This window comes from Saccostrea cucullata, unplaced genomic scaffold (assembly GCF_032062105.1).
Source record: "Saccostrea cucullata isolate Sc308-1 unplaced genomic scaffold, CSIRO_AGI_Scuc_v1 ctg371, whole genome shotgun sequence".
In the NCBI taxonomy this organism is placed as follows: Eukaryota; Metazoa; Mollusca; class Bivalvia; order Ostreida; family Ostreidae; genus Saccostrea; species Saccostrea cuccullata.
Window position 1 is genome coordinate 195,001 of NW_026923589.1, and position 21,467 is coordinate 216,467.

Below are 21,467 nucleotides of genomic sequence, written 5' to 3' on the forward strand. Positions count from 1 at the left end.
TTCATTTGATCTTTGTTTTTGTTCCAGAATAAACGCATCAATGAAATCATCGATGTGATTCTCGTCAAAATGTCTTCTATGCTCCTCTATTATTTCATCAAGAAATGTCCTTGTAGCACGAATATTTTCTAAAACCGGATCAATGTTAAAGATCTTGATGTTGCGTAAAGATGGAAACAGAAAAACTGATGAAGCTGTAGTGACACTGCTGAACGATTTGGACAACAGATACATTAAACGCTTGAATCTTGTGTCATCATAGTCAAACCTTTTACCGAATAAAAGCGAACAGATAACATTAGCTGTGGATGCTTTCAGTACATTTTGAATATCAATAGCCTCGTTTTCATATTTTTCCAATTTCTCCATCAAGCAGTCTACTTCTTCCATTATTTGGCTTTCCATGGAACGTCTGCCGAATCCCAATTTACGCAACGTTATCAGTGCAAACGATCTTGTTTCTCTCCAAATCAGACCTGATGACCATATCACACCTAGAAAGGTAGTCAGAAATTGCGATCCAGGTATTGAGAATGTTGATAAAATTTTAAATCAAATCAAATCTAAATGATCATGTAGGACGTGAAAACCTTCAATTGTTATGCTTTAACTATTTGCTTTCATTAAATTAATTGATTTTATCAAAATTCTGTAATGATCAGAAAAATAAATTTGAAAAAAAAACCTTTTACATATTTAAATGCACACGGTGACAAATTCATCCATAATAAAAGTAAATTATTGTTGTGTACAAATCGCCACCGGTTTCAATAGCTTGAAGATGAACTGCAAAAGACGTGACTTTCATATTCTAGAAGAAACAGAAATGTACTTTAAATTTTACCATTTCCTTCAACAAGATCAGTGGCAAGAGACCTTGGTCGCTCAGAGAAAATATCCCCGTGTTTAACAAGTAGCGTCCGAATGTTGTTGAATCCGTGTACAAATATGATAGGTTTATGGAAGATCATTATGGTATAGATGTCTCCATAAATCTTCCTCAGTCTCCTGTGAGCTGTCACAGCCTCTGACGGTTTGAAGAGTCCGACATTTCCGATGATGGGGTAACATGTAGGACCAGGCGGAAGTCCTTTTGGTCGTCCGGTCAGGCTCCATATCAAAGAGACTAAGACAACAACAATGGTCAATATTACCCACATAATGTTAAATGTTCTACATGGTGCCCTACATTCATTGAACCATAATGTATGGTTGCATTTCCGAGCTAAAACTAATTATTTTTTATCCCGTTTTCTAATTTATCTTCTTGTTCTGCCTATAGAGCAGAGTGACACTTGGGCTCATTTTCCCTGACATTTGTCTGTCTGTCTGTCCGTTTGTACGTCTGTCACACTTTATATACTGAGAACTGTTTTTAAAAATACGCCAAACTGTTATATTTTCTTAATAAATTGGATATGTGCTTTATATTTGTGTTCCCTGTGAAATGAATACTATAATAATACCGAAATTCCTTCCATTTGTCTTAATTTTCAAATACATTTTTTTAAATGAAAAAAACATTTTTAAAGTTTCTGGATACACTGGCTCCAAGTGTGAACCCCATTTTATCGTTATGAAATTCTACAAAATTGTTAATCTGAATGTAACACAAGTTATGTATTATAACATGTAAATGATCCCAGTGGTAGAGGATTGAGGAAATTAAAAAAATATGAATTTTTGAAGAATTCCACGCTACCAACGTTAGCGCATTATTAAAATTTGTTTGAACACACCGTTGCAATTATGTTCTTTTTAAAAAAAGAATTTGTAATGAAAAATGAAGATGAACGTTATTTTTAAAAACAGATATGCATTTACACTTCTCTATAAAACCTGAGATAATATCTATTCTTGTATGTATGTGTAATGGAAGCAAGTACATATGTATACATTAAAATGCAATCTATGACGTTGACGACATAGTTTTGTTTTGCTTATATAATAATAATAATAATAATAATAAAACTTTATTTAAAGAAGGTAACCTGGTTAGTGCATGCACTATTCTTCCCCAGGGCCCTCTATACATCAATTACAAAAAGATACAAGATACAATTCATCATATATAATAGGAAATACAATCACAAATTATGGATACAGTGTCCATGTACAGAAATATGACAATACAGAAATATGACGATCATAAACATATGCTCAAATAATTGAGCGACAGCTGATAATGTAATTTTCTACATTACGTTTAAATGCTTGTAAAGATTGAGAGAGTCTAATGTATTGTGGAAGTTTATTCCATAGATGTACACCTGAGTACTGAAAAGAGGTCTTGAATAAGTTTGTATGAAATTTTGGTAATTTAAGATCGTAATTAGTTTCAGATCGCAGGTTATAGGAAGTTGAAGAATGAAATACAAATAAATTATGAAGATATTCGGGAGTCATTCCGCTGAAAATTTTGTATAATAATATGTATTCGTACAGATCAACTAGCTCATAAATAGTTAACCATCCAAGTTTCTCAAATAGTGGTTTAGATGAAGAATCAGGACTTGCATCAAGAATAATCCTTGCTGCCCTTTTTTGTAGTTTAAATAGTCTGTCCATGTCCTTCTTAGGGGCATTACCCCAAACAGTCAAACAATAGTTAATAGATGGTAAAATATAAGCATTGTAATATAGTTTCCTGGTATGAAGAGGGAGAAATTTTTTAATCCTACGAAGAGTAAATAACTTATAATTTAAAGTTTTACAAACCGAATCAATATGATTCGCATACTGTAACTTATCATTAATATGTACACCAAGAATTTTTTCAGTTTCAACCATTTCAATTGTTTTGTCTGAGGCATAAAGTTGTAAATTTGGATTTTCTAGTTTTGATTTTCTTTGTTGTGTTCCCATTAACATACATTTCGTTTTATCTACATTTAATACCATTTGATTTTGAGCACACCATTTCTCAATTTCACAAAGATCTGAATTTAGTGTATTTTCTAAACATCTTGCATTATGATTATTAGAGTACAAAGTAACATCATCAGCAAACATATCAATATTTGAATTGTTTACATGTAAAGGAAGGTCGTTTATGTACAATAAAAATAAAAGTGGACCTAAAATTGACCCTTGTGGTACTCCTGCTGTGACGGGTAGAGTATTGGAGACACATGTTCCAAATTTAACACACTGGGTCCTATTGTAAAGATATGATTTAAACCACTTTATAGCTGTTTGGTCAAATTTGTAATGGGTTAATTTCTCTAGAAGAATGTCATGATTCACCAAGTCAAATGCTTTACTAAAATCTATAAATGTAATTCCAATTAGTTCACCACGATCCATTGCATTAAGCCAACTTTCTGTTAGTTTTGTAAGGGAAGTTTGACAAGAATGGAGTGCCCTAAATCCCGACTGGGATTGTGTTAGAAGATCGAATTCATTAGTGAAATTTTGTATTAGCTTAGCTACATGTTTTTCTATCAATTTAGATACAGTTGGTAGAATAGAAATAGGACGATAATTATTCGGGTCAGCTTTGTCACCTTTCTTAAAAATAGGTGTTACTTTGGCTTGTTTTAAATTTGTCGGGAAAATACCACTTACTATGCTAGCATTAACAAGATGAGTTATAGGTTTACATATATATTTAGATGCGACTTTCAAAAGACGCGGCCCAATAAAGTCAATGCCAGCTGATTTATTGACATTTAGAGAATTTAACATGTTAAAAACTTCACTTTCCTCAATTTGATGAATAGTAAAGAAGGTTTCCTCATCAAGCTTAGACCTAACAAAATTACATAATATATTAGGATCATAATCATGTTTAGGCATTTCCAAAAGAAGCTTGTTAGAGACATCTGTGAAGTGGGTATTAAAAGTATTTGCAATATCCTGTAGATTATCAACAATTTCCCCATCAGAAAATACATGAGATGGAGTTATGTTCTTTGAATTACATGTTAATTGATTAAGATAGTTCCACATTTCTTTGGGATTTGAGCTTTGTTCAATCGCTGTTTTATAGTAAGAAGATTTTGATTTGTCTATAAGAAGTCTAACTTTGTTTCGATAGAGTCGATAGTTCTCCATATCTCCTTCTTTGTGGTAAGAGTCACGTAAGTGTCTAGCATTGTTTATTTCTTGTGTCAACCATTTAGGACGAATTTCACTCTTTACTCGTTTGGTTTTAATCTGAGCATGCTGGTCAAGTACGCTATTGAATAATTCATAGAATGCAGTTAGTATTTCATTAGGGTCATGCAACAGGAGGAGAATGCTAAAGTCTACATCTTTTAAGTCTTGGAGGAATTTATTTTCATCAAACTTTTTGAAGTCTCTATACTGAATTTCTATGTGTTTTCCTTTTTGTTGCATGCATTTTGTTTTTCTAGTGGCACATATTGGGTAGTGATCAGAGATGGCTATAAAAGGTACATTTACTTCACACATGTTATCTGGTTTATTGGTGTAGAAGTGATCTATTAAGGTACTTGAGGTATTAGTTACTCTGGTTGGTGCTGTAATTAATTGTGAAAAACCAAACTCCTCTAGAGCATATGTCCAACTTTGTGGGGGTTCTTTGAATAAGTCTACATTAAAGTCACCTGTTAAGATAATTTCTGCATCGTCACAGCAGGAGGCACGGTTAATCTCTCTAGCTAGGTCCTCCGCCCAGCAGGAGGGAGCAGATGGTGGACGATATGCTGAACAGTAATAAATTGGTTTAGAATTCTTTGTATTTAATTCTAGCCAAATTGTTTCAATATTACCAATTTCAAAATCAGTTCTGCGATTGTATTTTATATTTTTAGAAATGTATACAACAATTCCACCACCTGCCCTCAAAGTGCGGTCCTTCCTTTCCATTTCAAAGCCATCAATATTTAACTCAGAATCACTAATATTTTCATTCAAAAAGGTTTCACAAAGTCCTAGAATATTAAGAGATTGTTTGTTTTGAAGCATAATTTTAATTTCTTCAATTTTTGGCATTAGGTGGCAAATGTTAAGGTTTCCAAATTTTAAACCTTTTTTCATCAAACCAAATTCATTATTGCTTGTTATATTTTTACTTTCGGTTACAAACACATTAGATTCGTCTGATTGTGAAACCTTCTTGACAGTAGAACTATTGATATTTCTATAAGCCTTAGTAAATTTATAAGAATTAGTTAACGTGTTTGACTTAATACTAGAATTCGGAACAAATGCACATGAATACTCATTATCACGACATAAACAATAACCCTCATTACATTCCGAGCATAACCTATTAAGAAGAGAATATACATTATTGTCATTAATTATCCCACGGGAATAGGTAACGGCTACACTTTCATTGCCCGTTTCCTAGTGGCTATGCGGGCAGAGCTTGGTTTTGTGTCCTAGCTCTCCACAGTTCCAACAGTCCAGCTTTCTCCCATGCCTGCAGTATCGCGATATATGACCACTTTCCCCGCAGAAATAGCAGAAGGTTGAACGGAAGGAATCATTGCCAGCCGATGTTGTATTTATTTTGACATTGTCGCGCACATTTCCTTTTTTCAGAATATTCACATATCCTTGGTAGATTTTCAGCAGTGCTGCGGTACCTCTGTCTGACAGGTGGATTCCATCTTTCCAGTAGTATCCCTGTTTGAACTTTCCATCTCCAAAGATTTCTGAAGTAGGGATCACAGTGACACCATACATTTCACACACATCTTTAATAATTGCATTAACATCACTGACATTGGTATCTCGCCTAGCCAACACTTCTGAAATAAACACACGTGCACTGGGATTCCGATGTTGGAGGTCCGCGATTATTTCCGCAAAATCATGTTCAATGCCCTCTGCATTACGCCGCCTTGAAACATCATTTCCACCAGCTAAAACAATAATATTTTTATATGATGACACATCCATTTTTGTAAGTTTTGTCCTTATGTTAGAGATGGTTGCTCCTCGGTTTGTGCTGACCTGTACACTAGAATGCAATCCTCTGGTACGGATCCTTTGTAAAATGGAGCTCCCTATGATGAGGACAGATTTGTCCTTTGGTTTCTTTCCAGGTTGATCTGTGGGATTGGGCAAAGCAGGAACAATCTTGATCTCAGGAGGCTCGGTGATATCCGTCATGGTACTACTACTGGTTAGGGGCACTTTAATGTCATACTGACTATGCCTTGATACACCTGGCCCAGGAATTTTAATTCCTTCTGTTGATGTCTCTTTCTCCTTTGTCCTGTTTGGAGCTGTTTGGGTACCTTTTGTTAGAAGAGATGCGACCTTCCTCGATGCATTTAATTGCTGTTTAAGATCACTGACTTCTTGTGACAGAAGTTGGACAGTGTCTGAGAGTTCCTTAATGATTTTTGCACTGTCAATGCAATGATGACAATTCATTTGGGGGTCTTCATCAATTTGTTGGGACTTACTTTTAGGAGTTGATGTGCACTGCGGAGATGTTTCCTCTATGGTCTTACATCTTGTCTCTAAATTTTCATCAGAGGTCTTCAAATTCTTGAGAAATCCCTGGCACCAAGAGAAATATGAGTCTCCTTGGATGTGAAGGGTATTTGTTTTCTCATAAATGGTGACTGTGACAGAATCGTCGTGAGATTTATATATAGATCCATGTCTTCTTTTTTCACGGTTTTTAAACAGCACAAGTTCTCTCTGTAGTAGATCCAAGATGATGGGGTACTTGTCCCCATTGAAAGTTATTGTGACACTCCTCTGATTTTCCTTAACTTGGAGGAAATCTGGTGCATCTAGATCTAGTTTCACAGATTCATTTAGCAGCTCATTATTTACACTAAATGATCTTGAAAATCCAGTAAATGAGTCCAAAAGTGACTTGAAAAGGTTAGAACTATCACTCAAACTCATTATTATTCCATTGTAATTGCTAAGTATAGATAAGAAATGCAGGAGCTGTAAAAAACACGTCTGGTCACCTTGACTGCTTATCTTCAGCTTTCTATGCTGTAAAAAAAAAATAAAAATTAAAACATCATTTTCACTTTTCCAGAAATGGATCCTCAATAAAACTCACCTATATAATAAATTTTCGTATAGTTACTTTCTGTTTAAAGATTTGTGCGTTTAATGTCCCTCTATATTTCACTAATACCGAGACGCCACCATATGTCGTTGAGGGGCTGCAAATTTATTACCAATACCCGGTAATCAGGGCTAATGAGCAGTGAGGGATCTTCTTCGTGCTAGTACCTACTGCGACACGGGACATCAGTTTATACGGTCTCATCCGAAGGACCGGTCACTGCATGCGTTTCACAGTGGGATTCGAACCCCCGATGTAATGATCAACTCTTTACTCCGTGACTCTAGAGCAGAGACTCTACTCCCGTCCCACGCAGACAATTTAAATCGAGCAAATAAAAATGATTCCTATACATAATATATCGTTGACATTAATAAGGATCCATTATTGAAAATGTAATTATGCATTTTATATAATATAGTATAAAATTGCAACCAATATAATGCATTTTTTTTATACATGTAGTTGACCTTTGCTCAAACTACTATAAAACCATCAAATTAAATCATACTCTGATAATGTTGATGCAATGCAAAAAAATTTATAGGGCCTAATTGACCCACAGTGCTGTATAAGACATAGTTATTGCTGTTATTCACAGGCAGTTCTGACACACCATTAGAAGAAAATATACCGGTAATAAAATTAAATATATTTCTGTTTAACAAAATTATAATGAAGAGAAAAAACAATTACCATGAATATATTTTTATAAAAATTTGTGACTGTAAGATGTCTCCATAGCTAATGCTACAAGTCTGACATAATCAGCCGACGATCTGAAATAGATACTTCATAAAGGAAATAAGTTTTTTATCTTTTCATGCAATTTTTGACCTGAAAATTCTCGCATAGAGTTTCATACGTCTACACTTTATTTGTCTTAAAAACATTTTTTTTCAACAACAAATAAATTATATTTTAAAAAGCCAAAATTGAAGAAACCATTAGAAATATTTAATTTAAAGACTCATGACAGAATTTATTTGTCAGCATTCATTGTTTTAATGATTTTCAAGTGAAGTTTGCAAATAAATGGGTTAAGGAATCATCTGATAACAAAATAATTCTGAAAATATTCTATTTACTCTATTAGAAGCTTTCAAGTTATCATGATGTGATGATGAATGAAAATAATATATCTTATACGTTAGAGTTGGCTCCTTGTTAATGGAAATATACTTCACTGACGAATTTTCTCTTAGATGGAAGTAGCACCATGTGTAACCACACATTGTCAAAAGTACAACTTTAAACCGGTAATTATTTATCTGAATCAATGAAAAAAAGATATGGAGATGACAGTATTCAATATCAAAGTCCATAAACAATACAAAATAGGAGCAGAGGAAACCGGACCTCCGAAACATCAGAGGTGGGATCAGGTGCCATGGAGTGAGCATTCCCTGCTGACCAGTCACACCCGCTGTGTGCTCCTTGTCATAATCGGGAATTAACGGGAAAAAATCCGTCGTCAATTCAATGTATAAAAAATGGACTAAAACTTATAGTATGAAAAACGTCAGTCAGAATTTGACTTAATGATAAATATTATTTGCTGACAAGGTCGTTGTATCGACCATAGAACTAACGAAATGATGACTTAAAACGAGACTGATGATATTCTTGTTTCATCAACTTGCTTCTCAATAATTTACTTCGTTTTAGAAATTGTTCACATGTAGAGCATGCGCTTGCGAATCCAATCAACTGGGATATATACACTTCATTGTTAGGAAGGTATATTGCTGCATAAGTAAGGGGAGTTGACGATAGAAAAGTTAATGTCATCAAGTTTATCATATTGCTTGGTGGTTAGATTACAATAACGTCCCTTTCAAGTACAATATCCAAGTATGAAACAGATGTGTCAGACTCTGTGGTATCTTTTATCTCAAGCTCACCAGGGTATATCGTATCGACGTAGGAAATGAAATTACCATTGTTAATTGACAGTAAGTCGTCGATAGATCTAAATGTCGAGTTGAAGGCCACAGCAAGTGTTTTTTTTTACGCATAAGATTTTGCATAAATTCTGCTTCACATGAATACAAAAAAGGTCTGCCAATAATGAAGCGCAATTGGTACCCATGGGAAATCCAATAGATTATTGGAAGACCTGGTCTCCAAAAACCACATACATATTGTCAATCAGAAACTCAAGCATCTTTTTGATATCAACTTCAGAGTACCTGTGTGTGCAATCAGAATGTGTTTCAACAAATTAATTTTAAAGGTATCGTCTCAATAATAGCAACTGTTGAGGTTTATAGTTGTATGTAACACAAATAACAAATAAGTTCGTATTTTACCAATTTTTTTTCCTCATTTTTCAAACCTTATATAACCTGTATTATCGCTTTTAAATATCAAAATGTTATTTATGCAAACCCCTTATTGAAGAAAATCCAACCCATGATAACGTGAAAGAAAATATATTTATCTTTCCTTTAAAGGCCTTTAGGTTATGGGGAAATCAAATAGTAAGCTAAGAGATCCTTTCCTGGGAATAATATAGTGAGGCCTTTATTTTACAGAGCTGCTGCCTTTTAATTTTATGTTATGCTTTTTAATGTTTCAGTATGACTGTAAAATTTAAAAAAAAAATAGAGATAACGAACAGTATTAAAAATCAAAAGTCCATAAGGCGATGTAAAATAGAAGCAGAGCAAACACGGACCGCCAAAACATTGGAAGTGGGATCAAGTGCCATGGAGGAGTGAGCATCCCCTGCCGACAGGTCAAACCGCAGTATGGTCCTTGTCATGATCGGGAAATAACGAAAAAGTAATTGTCAGATTTGCTTTAACGTCTTCATTCTTTCCGCAGCTCATGCATACTCAAAGAATACTTTTAATGCATTAATCCAACAATTAATGTCAAAACCACTCGTAACTACTTCTATGTTTACTTGCAAGAAAAAATATAAAAAAAACAATAAGAAATTCTGCCCTCTTCATCTTATAACCGTGATGTAAATTTAACGTTTCAAAAGTCTCATTTTAAAGGCTTTCGGCATGTGCGTTATTCCCGATATTCCCTCCAGAGAAGGCAAACACTCGGAATCCTCTGGTTTTATCTCAAACTTTTGTAGAAATCATGTAAAGAATAAGAAAAGCTCCATTCTGGCCTGCAATTCTTCCAAACAGACTCTGCGTCCGGTGTAAATAAATTTAAGGTATATTTACCTTTAATTCAGAAGAAATCGTTATATCTTTATGATATAGTAATATCATATAGAACTGTACACTTTGAAAGAAATAATTGACACGGTTAAATGTTATTTTTTGTTCAAATTTTCCTCTTGTTGTACTCAATCATCAAATTTTTCACCATAAATACTTTCTGTGCCTGTTGAAAGTTTATTTTTCTGCTCTTTTTGACAACATTCCTTTTCCATTTAAAAAACCTTTCTGGTTTAAACCTTGAAGGGCCAGGGAAATTTTCAGGATTCGACATAACAGAATCTAAAACACAAAATACATAGACTCTCTTGGGAAAGAGATGTCCATCGTACACGAAATTCATGTGAATAATATTTGCCAGGCGCTGAACTTCCAAAATGAATGCTTCTACCCTGGGCAGTTTGTCTCTCTGTTCCGTCTAAGGCTGACCTTGACCGATGACGTCATCAATGTCCCTCCGGAGGATTTTCTACCATTGTGGATAATCGATCAAGTACAAGAGGACCCATTTAAGTGTTGTGGAAGTAGTCTCAGTTCCTGCCGCAAAGAAGTTTCTTAAAACGTGGTTCAGATTTTCGGCTGTAAAAGTAGACGTATTCATGTACTGCATTTAACAAGAGGCCCTTACTATTATGCTACCTAGGAATGGCAATTTGATAAATTATATACGAAGGCAAAATAAATCAGGGGCGTAGCAACAGGGGAACCTTACTTGAACTATAGGAAATGGTAATTGCAAGCTTGGTTGGCCCCCCACTGATAGACTTTTAGTGATGTAACGAAAATGTAGTATTAGAATTGGTACTAAAAGTAGATGACACTGTGAAAAAAGTTTACCTATCCCCCCCCCCCCCCCCCCCCCCCCCCCCCCACGAACTAGGATTTTCGACTTTGGGCAACTCTTGCCTTTTTTTCAACTTTTCAGGTAAGTAAAAAAAAATTTCTCTGGCTGCCCCCCCCCCCCCCCCCCCCCCACTTTCAAAAACGATGCTACGCCACTGTAAATTGATAGATGATGATAGTTGTACTATAGCTTTTTACCTAGAAAAATAGGAAAGATTTTAAAGGAATTAATGCATCTTTACAATACCATCAATAGACCCCAACGCTTTGTCCAGAATCCTATACCCTAGGACTATGAATTTAACAAGAATAAACCGATTGATGAGTTAATGTTTAGATGTAAATAAAAAATATTTAATCAATAATTAAGATTTAATGGTTTCAGCCCGATCTATCGGGCCTCAGAGTGCAGAAAACATGGTATTAAAACTATTTATTCTCCTTTACCAAGAAATGTTACACAGCAATGAAGTTGAAATTTTTTGAAAACTTCAGGAAAAGAACATTAATATATTTTTTAAAAAGGTTACACACGTCGGAAGAAGACCCAGTAAGGCGCCTGTGTGATTCTAATGACCTAAAAAATCAATGTCTCCAAATTTAAAATGATTTTTAGATCAGTTAATTTAAGTTCGATCAATCCGGCTTCAGAGAACAGACCACGATATTAAAAATATTTATTCTACTTTACCTAGAAATGCTATACATGTACACCAAATTTAGCTGAAATTAGTTGAGAAATTCAGAAGAATATTAGAAGAGACGACCCACATGGTGAGATGATCCAATAAGTCACCTGTGTGTTTTTAATGACCTAAAAACCTAAATGTTTCCAAATATAAAATGATTTTTGGATCAGTTAATTTTAGTTCAAAACATTGTGCATACTATTAGGCTAAAATAGTAGATTTAAAACTCTTTTTGTCTATTTTTGAGAATATTTTTGTATACATATAAATGTTATATTTCGGGATATCAATATCAAAAGAGGAGAGCAAAATCTTTTACGTAACAACCTTTTAAATATATTTGACCAAACACACTACATGTTAAATAAATAAGGAATTAATTTTACACTCTATTAACTTCCAACATCTCCTGCATATCGACATTTAAATGTCCTTTAATCCTTCCACCGAAACACTGGTTTTTTAAATGAAAGCATTGATTAAAAAAGTTGCACTTTGAATATATGTCTCCAAAAATCTTCCTCAGTCTCCTGTGAGCTTTCACACCCTCTGATGGTTTGAAGATTCCGACATTGCCGATGATGGGGTAACATGTAGGACCAGGCGGAAGTCCTTTTGGTCGTCCGGTCAGGCTCCATATCAAACACAGTAATACAACTACAATGACCAATGTTACCCACATAGTAAAAAATATTCTATATGGTGTCCTACATTCATTGAACTTTGATGTATGGTTGCATTTCTTCGCCAAAACTCTAAGTTTTTTCCCTTCTGTTTTTGTACTTTATTTTATATTCTTATTTTATATAATATTTTATATTATGCGTGTCGCTTTTATTGCTGAGCAACACTAAGGGACCATTTTTCCTGGCCTCTGTCTGTCTGCCTGTCACACTTTATAATCTTTTATTCATGTATCGCTTACAGATATGGATTTGTAAAATACTATGACATTGGAAATGACCTACGAACTAATTTTCAAAATACTCCATAGTGTCGTTTGCACATATTCTTTGAATTTTTAGAGGTATGTTTGTTATTTGGCAAATGCACTACTTGTAATAGAACATGAAGAAAAATATGAGCATTATGTACAGTCAAACTGACATTGACCTCTGGCCTATTTCCAGGAATACGCGGAACCGTAATGTTGTGCATTTTCTCTCTATTTATCAAAATGTGTTCCCTGTAAAATATAAATTATAGTAATATTCCCTCCATTTGTCTTAATTTTCAAATTAATTCTTTTTGTAAGGTCCATTACATTTTGTATGTTAACGGATATATATTGGCTCCAAAAGTTAACGCCATTTTGTCGAAGTAAAATTGTAGAAATTGTTAATCTGAAAATACCTCAAGTTATTCATCAATACATGTAAATGATGCTAGCTTTCGGGATTAAAGAAAATTAAAAAATCTGAACACATTAAATTACCTATCCTGAAAAAAAATTTACAATAAATCATTACATCGTAAAGTTTATGTATTGTTTTTACATTTATTTGGAAGTTTCTCAATAAAATTGTATCAAACTTAACGTTTGCATTTTTGAAATTCTCATTTGCTTAAATAACTCCAGAATAATAAGGTTCAAAAATTTAAAATAGTCAATTTAATTAACTGCAAAATTATCTCAAGTAAAAAAAATAAAAATAAATATTTTGACTCTTGGACTCATATTCAACTTGTAATTTGATTAATAAAAACAATTAAGATGAACATTTTTATTACAGATAATTATTGTATGAATACATGTCCAAAACGATTGATATAAACTCTTCCACACAAAGCTGACTATCTGAAATATTATGATACCATGTAATTTAAATAAGAACATTTGCTTCTACATTCAAATAGTTTTGTCTCGAGTAATGTATGTTGTTCATAAGACCATTTGTTAATTGAATACGTCTAAATGTCAAGTTTAAGGCCAAAGCAAGTGTTGTCTTCTTTCCACATACGTGTATAGGATTTTGTACAATGCTTCTTCATATGAATAAAAAAACTAGAATAGGTCTGCTAATACAGGGCACAATTTTTGATGTCGACTTTAGAGTACTTGTGTGTACAATCAGAATGCTTTTTAACAAAATAATTTCTTAAATGACGTGTGAAAAAGTAGTAAATTGACAAGTTCCATTTTTATTGAAAAAGCAGATATCAATGATACCTCAAAGCCTGGATATTAAGGGGACGAAGGATGAATGGTCATGTGACTCAGTTTAATTTCGCCATAATCTCTGATAAAATATTTACAAAACAAGATTGAAACCACAGTATTTGTATTATTTTTTACTGTTTGTTTGAATACACCATCTTGTGTAAAAATATCTAAAACATTCAAACTTTCTTTCAAATATCATCAAATTACGGATTATACTGATCCACTCTTCTGTTTCCCTACACTGCGCGTCGATCGAGTCGTAGTTTATACAGGGTAAAGAACGGGTAGTATAATATAATAACAAGAGGCCCATGGGCCACATCGCTCACCTGAGCACTATGGGTAGTAGAAATTGGCTATTTATTGTAAAGTTTAAATCCAAAAGTAGTCCCATGACCAATCATGGATTTGCTATTTTTTAGAAAATGATTTTTAAAGAATTTTCCTATATATATCTTTAAAAACTTTGGTCGGCCATTTTGGCCCCGCCTTCCATATAAATATGATGAAGTATGGCCTTATCATTCTTGAGAAGAAGATTTTTAAAGAATTTACTATATATTTCTATGTAAAACTTTGGTCGGCCATTTTGGCCCCACCCTACCCTGGGGATCATGATTTGAACAAATTTGAATCTACACTACTTGAGCATGCTTCCATATAAATATGATGAAGTATGGCCTTATCATTCTTGAGAAGAAGATTTTTAAAGAATTTACTATATATTTCTATGTAATACTTTGGTCGGCCATTTTGGCCCCACCCTACCCCGGGGGTCATGATTTGAACAAACTTGAAAGTACACTACCTGAGCATGCTTCCATATATATATGATGAATGATGGCTTTGTCATTCTTGAGAAGAAGATTTTTAAAGAATTTTCCTATATATTTCTATGTAAAACTTTGGTCGGCCATTTTGGCCCCGCCCTTCCCCCGGGGGTCATGATTTGAACAAACTTGAATCTACACTACCTGAGCATGCTTCCATATAAATATGATGAATTATGGCTTTGTCATTCTTGCGTAGAAGATTTTTAAAGAATTTTCCTATATGTTTCTTTGTAAAAGTTCGGTCGGCCATTTTGACCACGCCCTTCCCCTGGGGGTCATGATTTGAACAAACTTGAATCTACACTACTTGAGCATGCTTCCATATAAATATGATGAATGATGGCTTTGTCATTCTGGAGCAGAAGATTTTTAAAGATTTTTCCTATATATTTCTTTGTAAATCTTTGGTCGGCTATTTTGGTCCCGCCCTACCCCCGGGGGTCATGATTTGAACAAACTTGAATCTACACTACCTGAGCATGCTTTCACATAAATATGATGAATTATGGCCTTGTCATTCTGGAGAAGAAGATTTTTAAAGAATTTTCCTATATATTTCTATGTAAAACTTTGGTCGGCCATTTTGGCCCCGCCATATCCCCGGGGGTCATGATTTGAACAAACTTGAATCTACATTACCTGAGGATGTTTCCCCATAAGTTTCATCTTTCCTGGCAAAGTGGTTCTTGAGAAGAAGATTTTTAAAATATGCCACCAAATTTTCATTAATTCCCAATTATCTCCACTTGAATTAGGGCGTGGCCCTTCTTTGAACAAACTTGAATCCCCTTCACCCAAGGATACTTTGTGGCAAGTTTGGTTGAAACTGGCCCAGCGGTTCTTGAGAAGAAGTCGAAAATGTGAAAAGTTTACAGACAGACGGACAGACGGACAGACAGACGGACGCCAGACAAAATGTGATCAGAAAAGCTCACCTGAGCTTTCAGCTCAGGTGAGCTAAAACGGGTCATGATCAGTACATGGTGTAGTATTTTGTGAATTAGAGAACACAAAAAATGATTTTACATGTTTGTTGACGGAAATATTTTGAAGATATGTCTTATTTCGCTTATTTTGCAAATGTGTGACGTAATAGTTGGGTTTTACCGTACTCGAGAAATGTAAACAAGATACGTTTTTCTCGTGCTCATGTTTATCTTTTTTATTATCATCTACAAATATATATAACGGGAAAAGTATTATCGCAGATACTTAGGAGATGACTTCAATTTTGAGAATTTATATGACTGGAATAACAGTGTTAATGAGAGATACATGTATTCAGGCGTAAAGCGTTGTATTCATGTACCTCGACATCCTCAAAACTTTATGTCTTATATTTACATAACATGTATGATGACTTGCCAAAAATTTAAACAATCATTTTTTTTTACAAAACAGTTTAAACTATAATTTGAAGTCAAGAACGGTATTATGACGACACAATGTAAAAATATCTTGCTCATCTAGGTAACGTATAAGAAAATAATTAATTTTCTAATATGCAAAAATATTTTGAAATGTAAATATATTCATATTCAATAATAAATTGTTTTCTTATAACTATTTACAATGTGATTAACTTTTGAAGTTTTGTCTTTTTAAAAGCCTCATTTTAAACGGGTTTGGTGTGTAAGTTAATCCAAGTTCACCCTCCAGAGAAGGTAAACACTCGGGATCCTCTGGTTTTATCTCAAACTTCTGTAAAAATCTGGTGAAGAATAAGAAAAGCTCCATTTTGGCAAGTGCTTCTCCTAGACATATCCTCGGCCCTGTTAGAATAAAAACAATAAAATTTTTCATAGATAAATAGTTATTTCTGAGTAACACTCAGTGAGATCTAATGTATTGTCAGTGATATATATACCTCTTCTATATATTTTTCTTGGATATTTAAAAAAAATCATATTCTTACCTACTGAAAAGGTGATTAACTTGTCTTTAAGGTCTCCACGACATATCCCGTTGTCATCTAAAAACCGCTCTGGTTTAAACTTTGAAGGTTCAGGAAATATTTCTGGATCCATTAATACGGAATCCAAAAGAAACAGTACTGTGACACCTTTAGGAAAGAGGTGTCCGTTGTACGTGATGTCTTCCTGGGCTGCATGTGGACCCGTCAGAGGTGTAGTATTTCCAAGTCGCTGAGTTTCCAGAATGAATGCCTCTACCAGTGGCAATTGATCCCTGTGCTCCATCATTGGTTGTCTCTGACCTATGACGTCATCAATTTCTTTTTGAAGTTTTTTCAGCCAATGCGGATTATGGAATAAAAATAGAAACGCCCATCTCAGTGTTGTGGACGCTGTTTCAGTTCCTGCGGAAAAGAAGTCCAATAAAATTTGGTTCAGATTTTCATCTGTAAAAAAAAAAAAGAACATCGTGTATTATATCAATGATGCTTTAAAATAGTAATATTTTGTATTTTATAGGACATAACATGGTCACATTTGTATTGATTCATAATTAAAAAAAACATATATACAGTTAGGTAATTTCCGCACCATTAACGAACAAAAGGACAAGAATCAAGTATGTCACTCATATTTCAAGTTAAAGACTACACCTTGTATTTCCTAATATACATCGACCATTGCATCTAAACCTTTTAATCACAAAAATACTTTACAGTGCCTTGATACGGAATATCTGAAACATAACTATCGTGTTCATAATCTTCCTCAACCTATAACTAGAGTCCTGCTGGACACGATGTTACTGGTGACGAAAATATGATAATGAGAATCTTGGATTTATAATTTAAGAGGCATCAGAATTCATAATCTATTATAGCAATGCGCTATACATGAAAAAGAAGACCTTAACACTTTGTCAAAATGTATTAAATATATTAGACGTATGTTAAAATCGCGCATTAGAAGATCGAAGGGCAATATGAAAACCATCTACCCATATGTATTTAATAATCCAGAGGTGAAAAAAGAATTACATTGATTCCGTGATCAGTACGTACTGGTCTCTGTTAAGTAGCAAGTAGCAATATTATCTTTGTAAGGCTCATTATATTAAAAGTATTTTAGAGGAACTTGGATTCAGTTCTACAAGTGGTAAGAAATTCTGCTACATCATATTTCAGTTTTGAATATTTTTAATATTCCAAACAATCAGAATGAATTTGAATTGCAAAATCTATATTGGATTCCGAAACATCATAAAAATCCTTACAAACTAAGATACATAACGGTTTCCAATAAATGTTCAATTAAGCCTCTTATTTACTCCTCACTAAGACAAGAAAAAGTTTTGTTTTTACATTTTCAACATATCAGCAATTTTTGATTTCATTTAAAATTGTTATAGAAATATCATTTAAATAAATTGAGAATTCCAGGCGTATAATGATAAAAATTTCAGTTCAGAATTCTAGGGCAAACATTTTTTTAAGTACAAATCAATTGCATAGGTTTTAAAATAAAAGGAAATCCCTAAAGTTTGATTGACCACATGAAAAGGTCTTCATAAATATGTTTTCTAGTGGAACTTTTGAGCGTTATTTTAAATTGAATGTTGATAAATTTGCTTTGTCAAATTCACAAATGTTATGAACATGATAAAAAATCAATTGTAATTCATAATTTTGAAAAAAAAAGTTCTCACCCAATTTTTTTCAACAGAAGAGGAGTGACATTTTTTGACTGATTATGAATGTGTTTCAAACTGTAGTAACGCTAAAAAATGTGAATTACATGTACCTGTAAATATATTGTTGATTTCGTTTGATCTTTGTTTTTGTTCCAGAAGGAAAACATCGATGAAATCATTGATGTGGTCCTCGTCAAAATGTCTTCTGTGCTCCTCTATCATATCCGTGAGAAATGCTCTCAAAGCATTAACATTTTCCAAATATATGTCAATGTTAAAGATGCCAGTGTACCGCAAAGATGGAAAAAGAAATACTGGAGAAGATAAAGTGACACTGCTGAACGATCTGGACAACAGGTCAATTAAAAGCTTGAATCTCGAGTCTTCATACTCAAACCTTTTACCGAATAAAAGCGAACATATAACATTAGCTACGGATGCATTCAGTACACTTTGAATGTCAAAAGCCTCGTTTTCATTTTCTTCCAATTTCTCCATCAGACAATCTACTTCTTCCATGATCTGGCTTTCCAAACAACGCCTCCCAAATCCAAACTTTCGTAATGTCGTCAGGGCAAAAGCTCTCGTTTCTTTCCACCTCGATCCTGATGTCCAAAACACACCTTTATAGGAAATAAAAATTAGAAAATTTTGAATAAACTTATAATACAGAAGGATGATCTCAATATAAATGGATTTTTCTAGAACAGCATATAGCATCAGGTCCGTTGTTAAAAGAAAAAAAACAAGGGGGATATAGCTGCATCAACATAAAAAAGCCCTTCTGTGAATGGTCATTGCAATAAGGGTAAATCATTGATAAAACTATAAGTTATAAATATATTTTATATCGAAAGACTATTAAGCGGGGGCAAATTCAAAGAACACAGTATAAATTCTTAAACAGAACTTTGACTGGGCGAATTTAAAACGGGGCAAATGTGTAAGCAAGTGTAAAATAGCGAAAATAACACGGGGCTAAAATAACCCTGTATACAATATATCGAAAGACTATAACATATACATAAATTAAGTACATGTATGTTTCTCTTATAAAATTGGTAAAATTTTCCTTAATGAGAGTATTGTGACAACGAACCTGACGTACAACTTTGTAATTAACTTGCTTACAATAAAAAAGAAAAATTACGAAAAAGTATTGTTCAAATACAATTAAATCTTATTGATTGATATGTAAAAAAGTACAATTTTTACATATCAATAAGGTACTTTTATAATTACAAACCAAGACCCAAGTACACATCAATTTTTACCCATCCTCCCCTCAAAAAAATCAATTTATCGGTAAATTGTTAATATTCGCTGCTTTTATTCTTCACGGAAATGAAATAAGTATATCTGGATTACAATATCAATAACTTTAACATTCTATAACAGGTTTCAGATAAACGTGAATTTTTTATTCTTTTTCAAGTTTTTTACAAAAGTGGGTGTCGATGGTGACGTACATCTACTTCTTGCAGGATTTTAATCACGTATTTCATCCTTCTATCAGACTGTATTCTGTCATTAAAAACAAACTACAATATATTTCCTGTTGGAAATGGTTTCTATTAATTCAATTTGTAACGCTTGCACGGCATTTCATCTAGTGTTCATTAAAAACAAGATGTGTTTGTGAAACACTATGCGCCGGGCGGCAACAAATTTCGAAAAAAAGCTAATTTTAGCATATTAGTCACATTTAAGGTCACAAGGTCATTGACCTTGGTGTCATTTGAAAAAACTTGATTTATAGGATATGCATACCAAGTATGAAGTCTCTATCTTTCAAAGTTATGGCGAAGGTTAAACTTTGCAGACAATCAAACAAAAATAAATAACAAACAGACAGACAGACAGACAGACAGACAGACAGACAGACAAACAGGACATAAACAATATACGCCTCGGATCTATCGATCAGGGCGCATAAAAAATTAAAGGTTCTTTATAACCATACCGGCTCTCAGTACTCTGTATGACTTAGTCTTTTCATAGATCCATCATATTGTTATCTAAAACTAATGTGCTATTGTTTTACCATTTCCTTGAGCTAAATCACTGGAAAGGGATCTTGGTCTCTCAGAGGTGGCATCGCCATGTTTGACCAGTAATGCCCGTATGTTGTCGAATCCGTGTACAAATATTATAGGTTTATGGAAGATCATTATGGTATAGATGTCTCCATAAATCTTCCTCAGTCTCCTGTGAGCTTTCAGACCCTCTGACGGTTTGAAGATTCCGACATTGCCGATGATGGGGTAACATGTAGGACCAGGCGGAAGTCCTTTCGGTCGTCCAGTTAGGCTCCATATTAAAGAAAGTAATACAGCAACAATGGCTAACGCCTCCCACATAGTGCAAAATGTATATAGTAACCTACTTTTATTGAACTCCTAATGTATGGTTGCATTACTGTGCTAAAATTGAAGGTTAGAAGTTTCAACGCCGAAGGCCGCTTATACTCCAATATAAATGTTAAAAAACTTATGTGTATTTTCTCAAAGATTATAGATACTTAATCATGCTCGACAAATTATATTGACCTTTCAATGGCCAATGTCATCCACATAGTGCAAAATACTTTATATGGTGTCCTAAATTCATTGAACTTTGCTGTATGGTTGCTTTTCTGTGCCATAACTCTATTTTTTCCTTTCTATTTTTCTACTTTATTTGTTTTGTGTGGCGCTTTTAGAGCGGAGCGAGCGACACTTAGGGATCATTTTCCTGGCATCTGTCTGTTTGTCTGTCTGTTTTTCAGTCTGACACACAGACTAAGGTGTAAGAGGTAGGGATTTGATTTTTGGATGAATTGCTTGGAAATATGGTTTTGTAAAAATACCGGGGCTACTGACTTGTTACATTGGACTTGACCTATGCACCTCTGTTCAAATACTCCATAGTGTCGATATGCACATATTCTTTTGAATTTTAGAGATAGGTTATGTTTTGCAATAGAACATGTTGAAAAATATTAGCATTGTGTACAGTCAAACTGTCATTGACCTTTGACGTACTTCCAGGAAAAGTGTTTTATAAATTGCAGGTGATGCATCTATTCTCTGATTATCAGAATCTTTATCCTTGTGTCCCCTTTTAAATATATGTTATAGTCATATTCCCTTCTTT

At 33.8% G+C, this 21,467-nt stretch overlaps 2 protein-coding genes and 1 pseudogene across 4 annotated transcripts in view; all 3 read right to left on the minus strand.

The window, feature by feature from the left end:
• LOC134264447 (cytochrome P450 2B4-like) overlaps positions 1 to 1,160 on the minus strand; it is an 11,594-nt gene extending 10,434 nt beyond the window's left edge. Inside the window, exons 1-2 of one of the 2 annotated variants that reach the window (XM_062746750.1) lie at positions 845 to 1,160; positions 1 to 494 (exon numbers count right to left, since the gene is read on the minus strand). The exon at positions 1 to 494 is cut by the window's left edge and continues 19 nt beyond it. In XM_062746750.1, the coding sequence (XP_062602734.1) occupies positions 1 to 494; positions 845 to 1,160 (810 nt within the window). The remainder of the gene's footprint in view (positions 495 to 844) is intronic. The other variant, XM_062746751.1, reaches the window with a different exon arrangement.
• LOC134264445 (cytochrome P450 2C37-like) overlaps positions 1 to 20,781 on the minus strand; it is a 79,857-nt gene extending 59,076 nt beyond the window's left edge. Inside the window, exon 1 of one of the 2 annotated variants that reach the window (XM_062746746.1) lies at positions 20,377 to 20,781. In XM_062746746.1, coding sequence (XP_062602730.1) covers positions 20,377 to 20,692 — 316 coding nt within the window. In that variant the 5' untranslated portion in view covers positions 20,693 to 20,781. The remainder of the gene's footprint in view (positions 1 to 20,376) is intronic. The other variant, XM_062746745.1, reaches the window with a different exon arrangement.
• LOC134264448 (cytochrome P450 2B4-like) lies at positions 9,996 to 18,953 on the minus strand (annotated as a pseudogene).
• Positions 20,782 to 21,467: the final 686 nt, after the last annotated feature.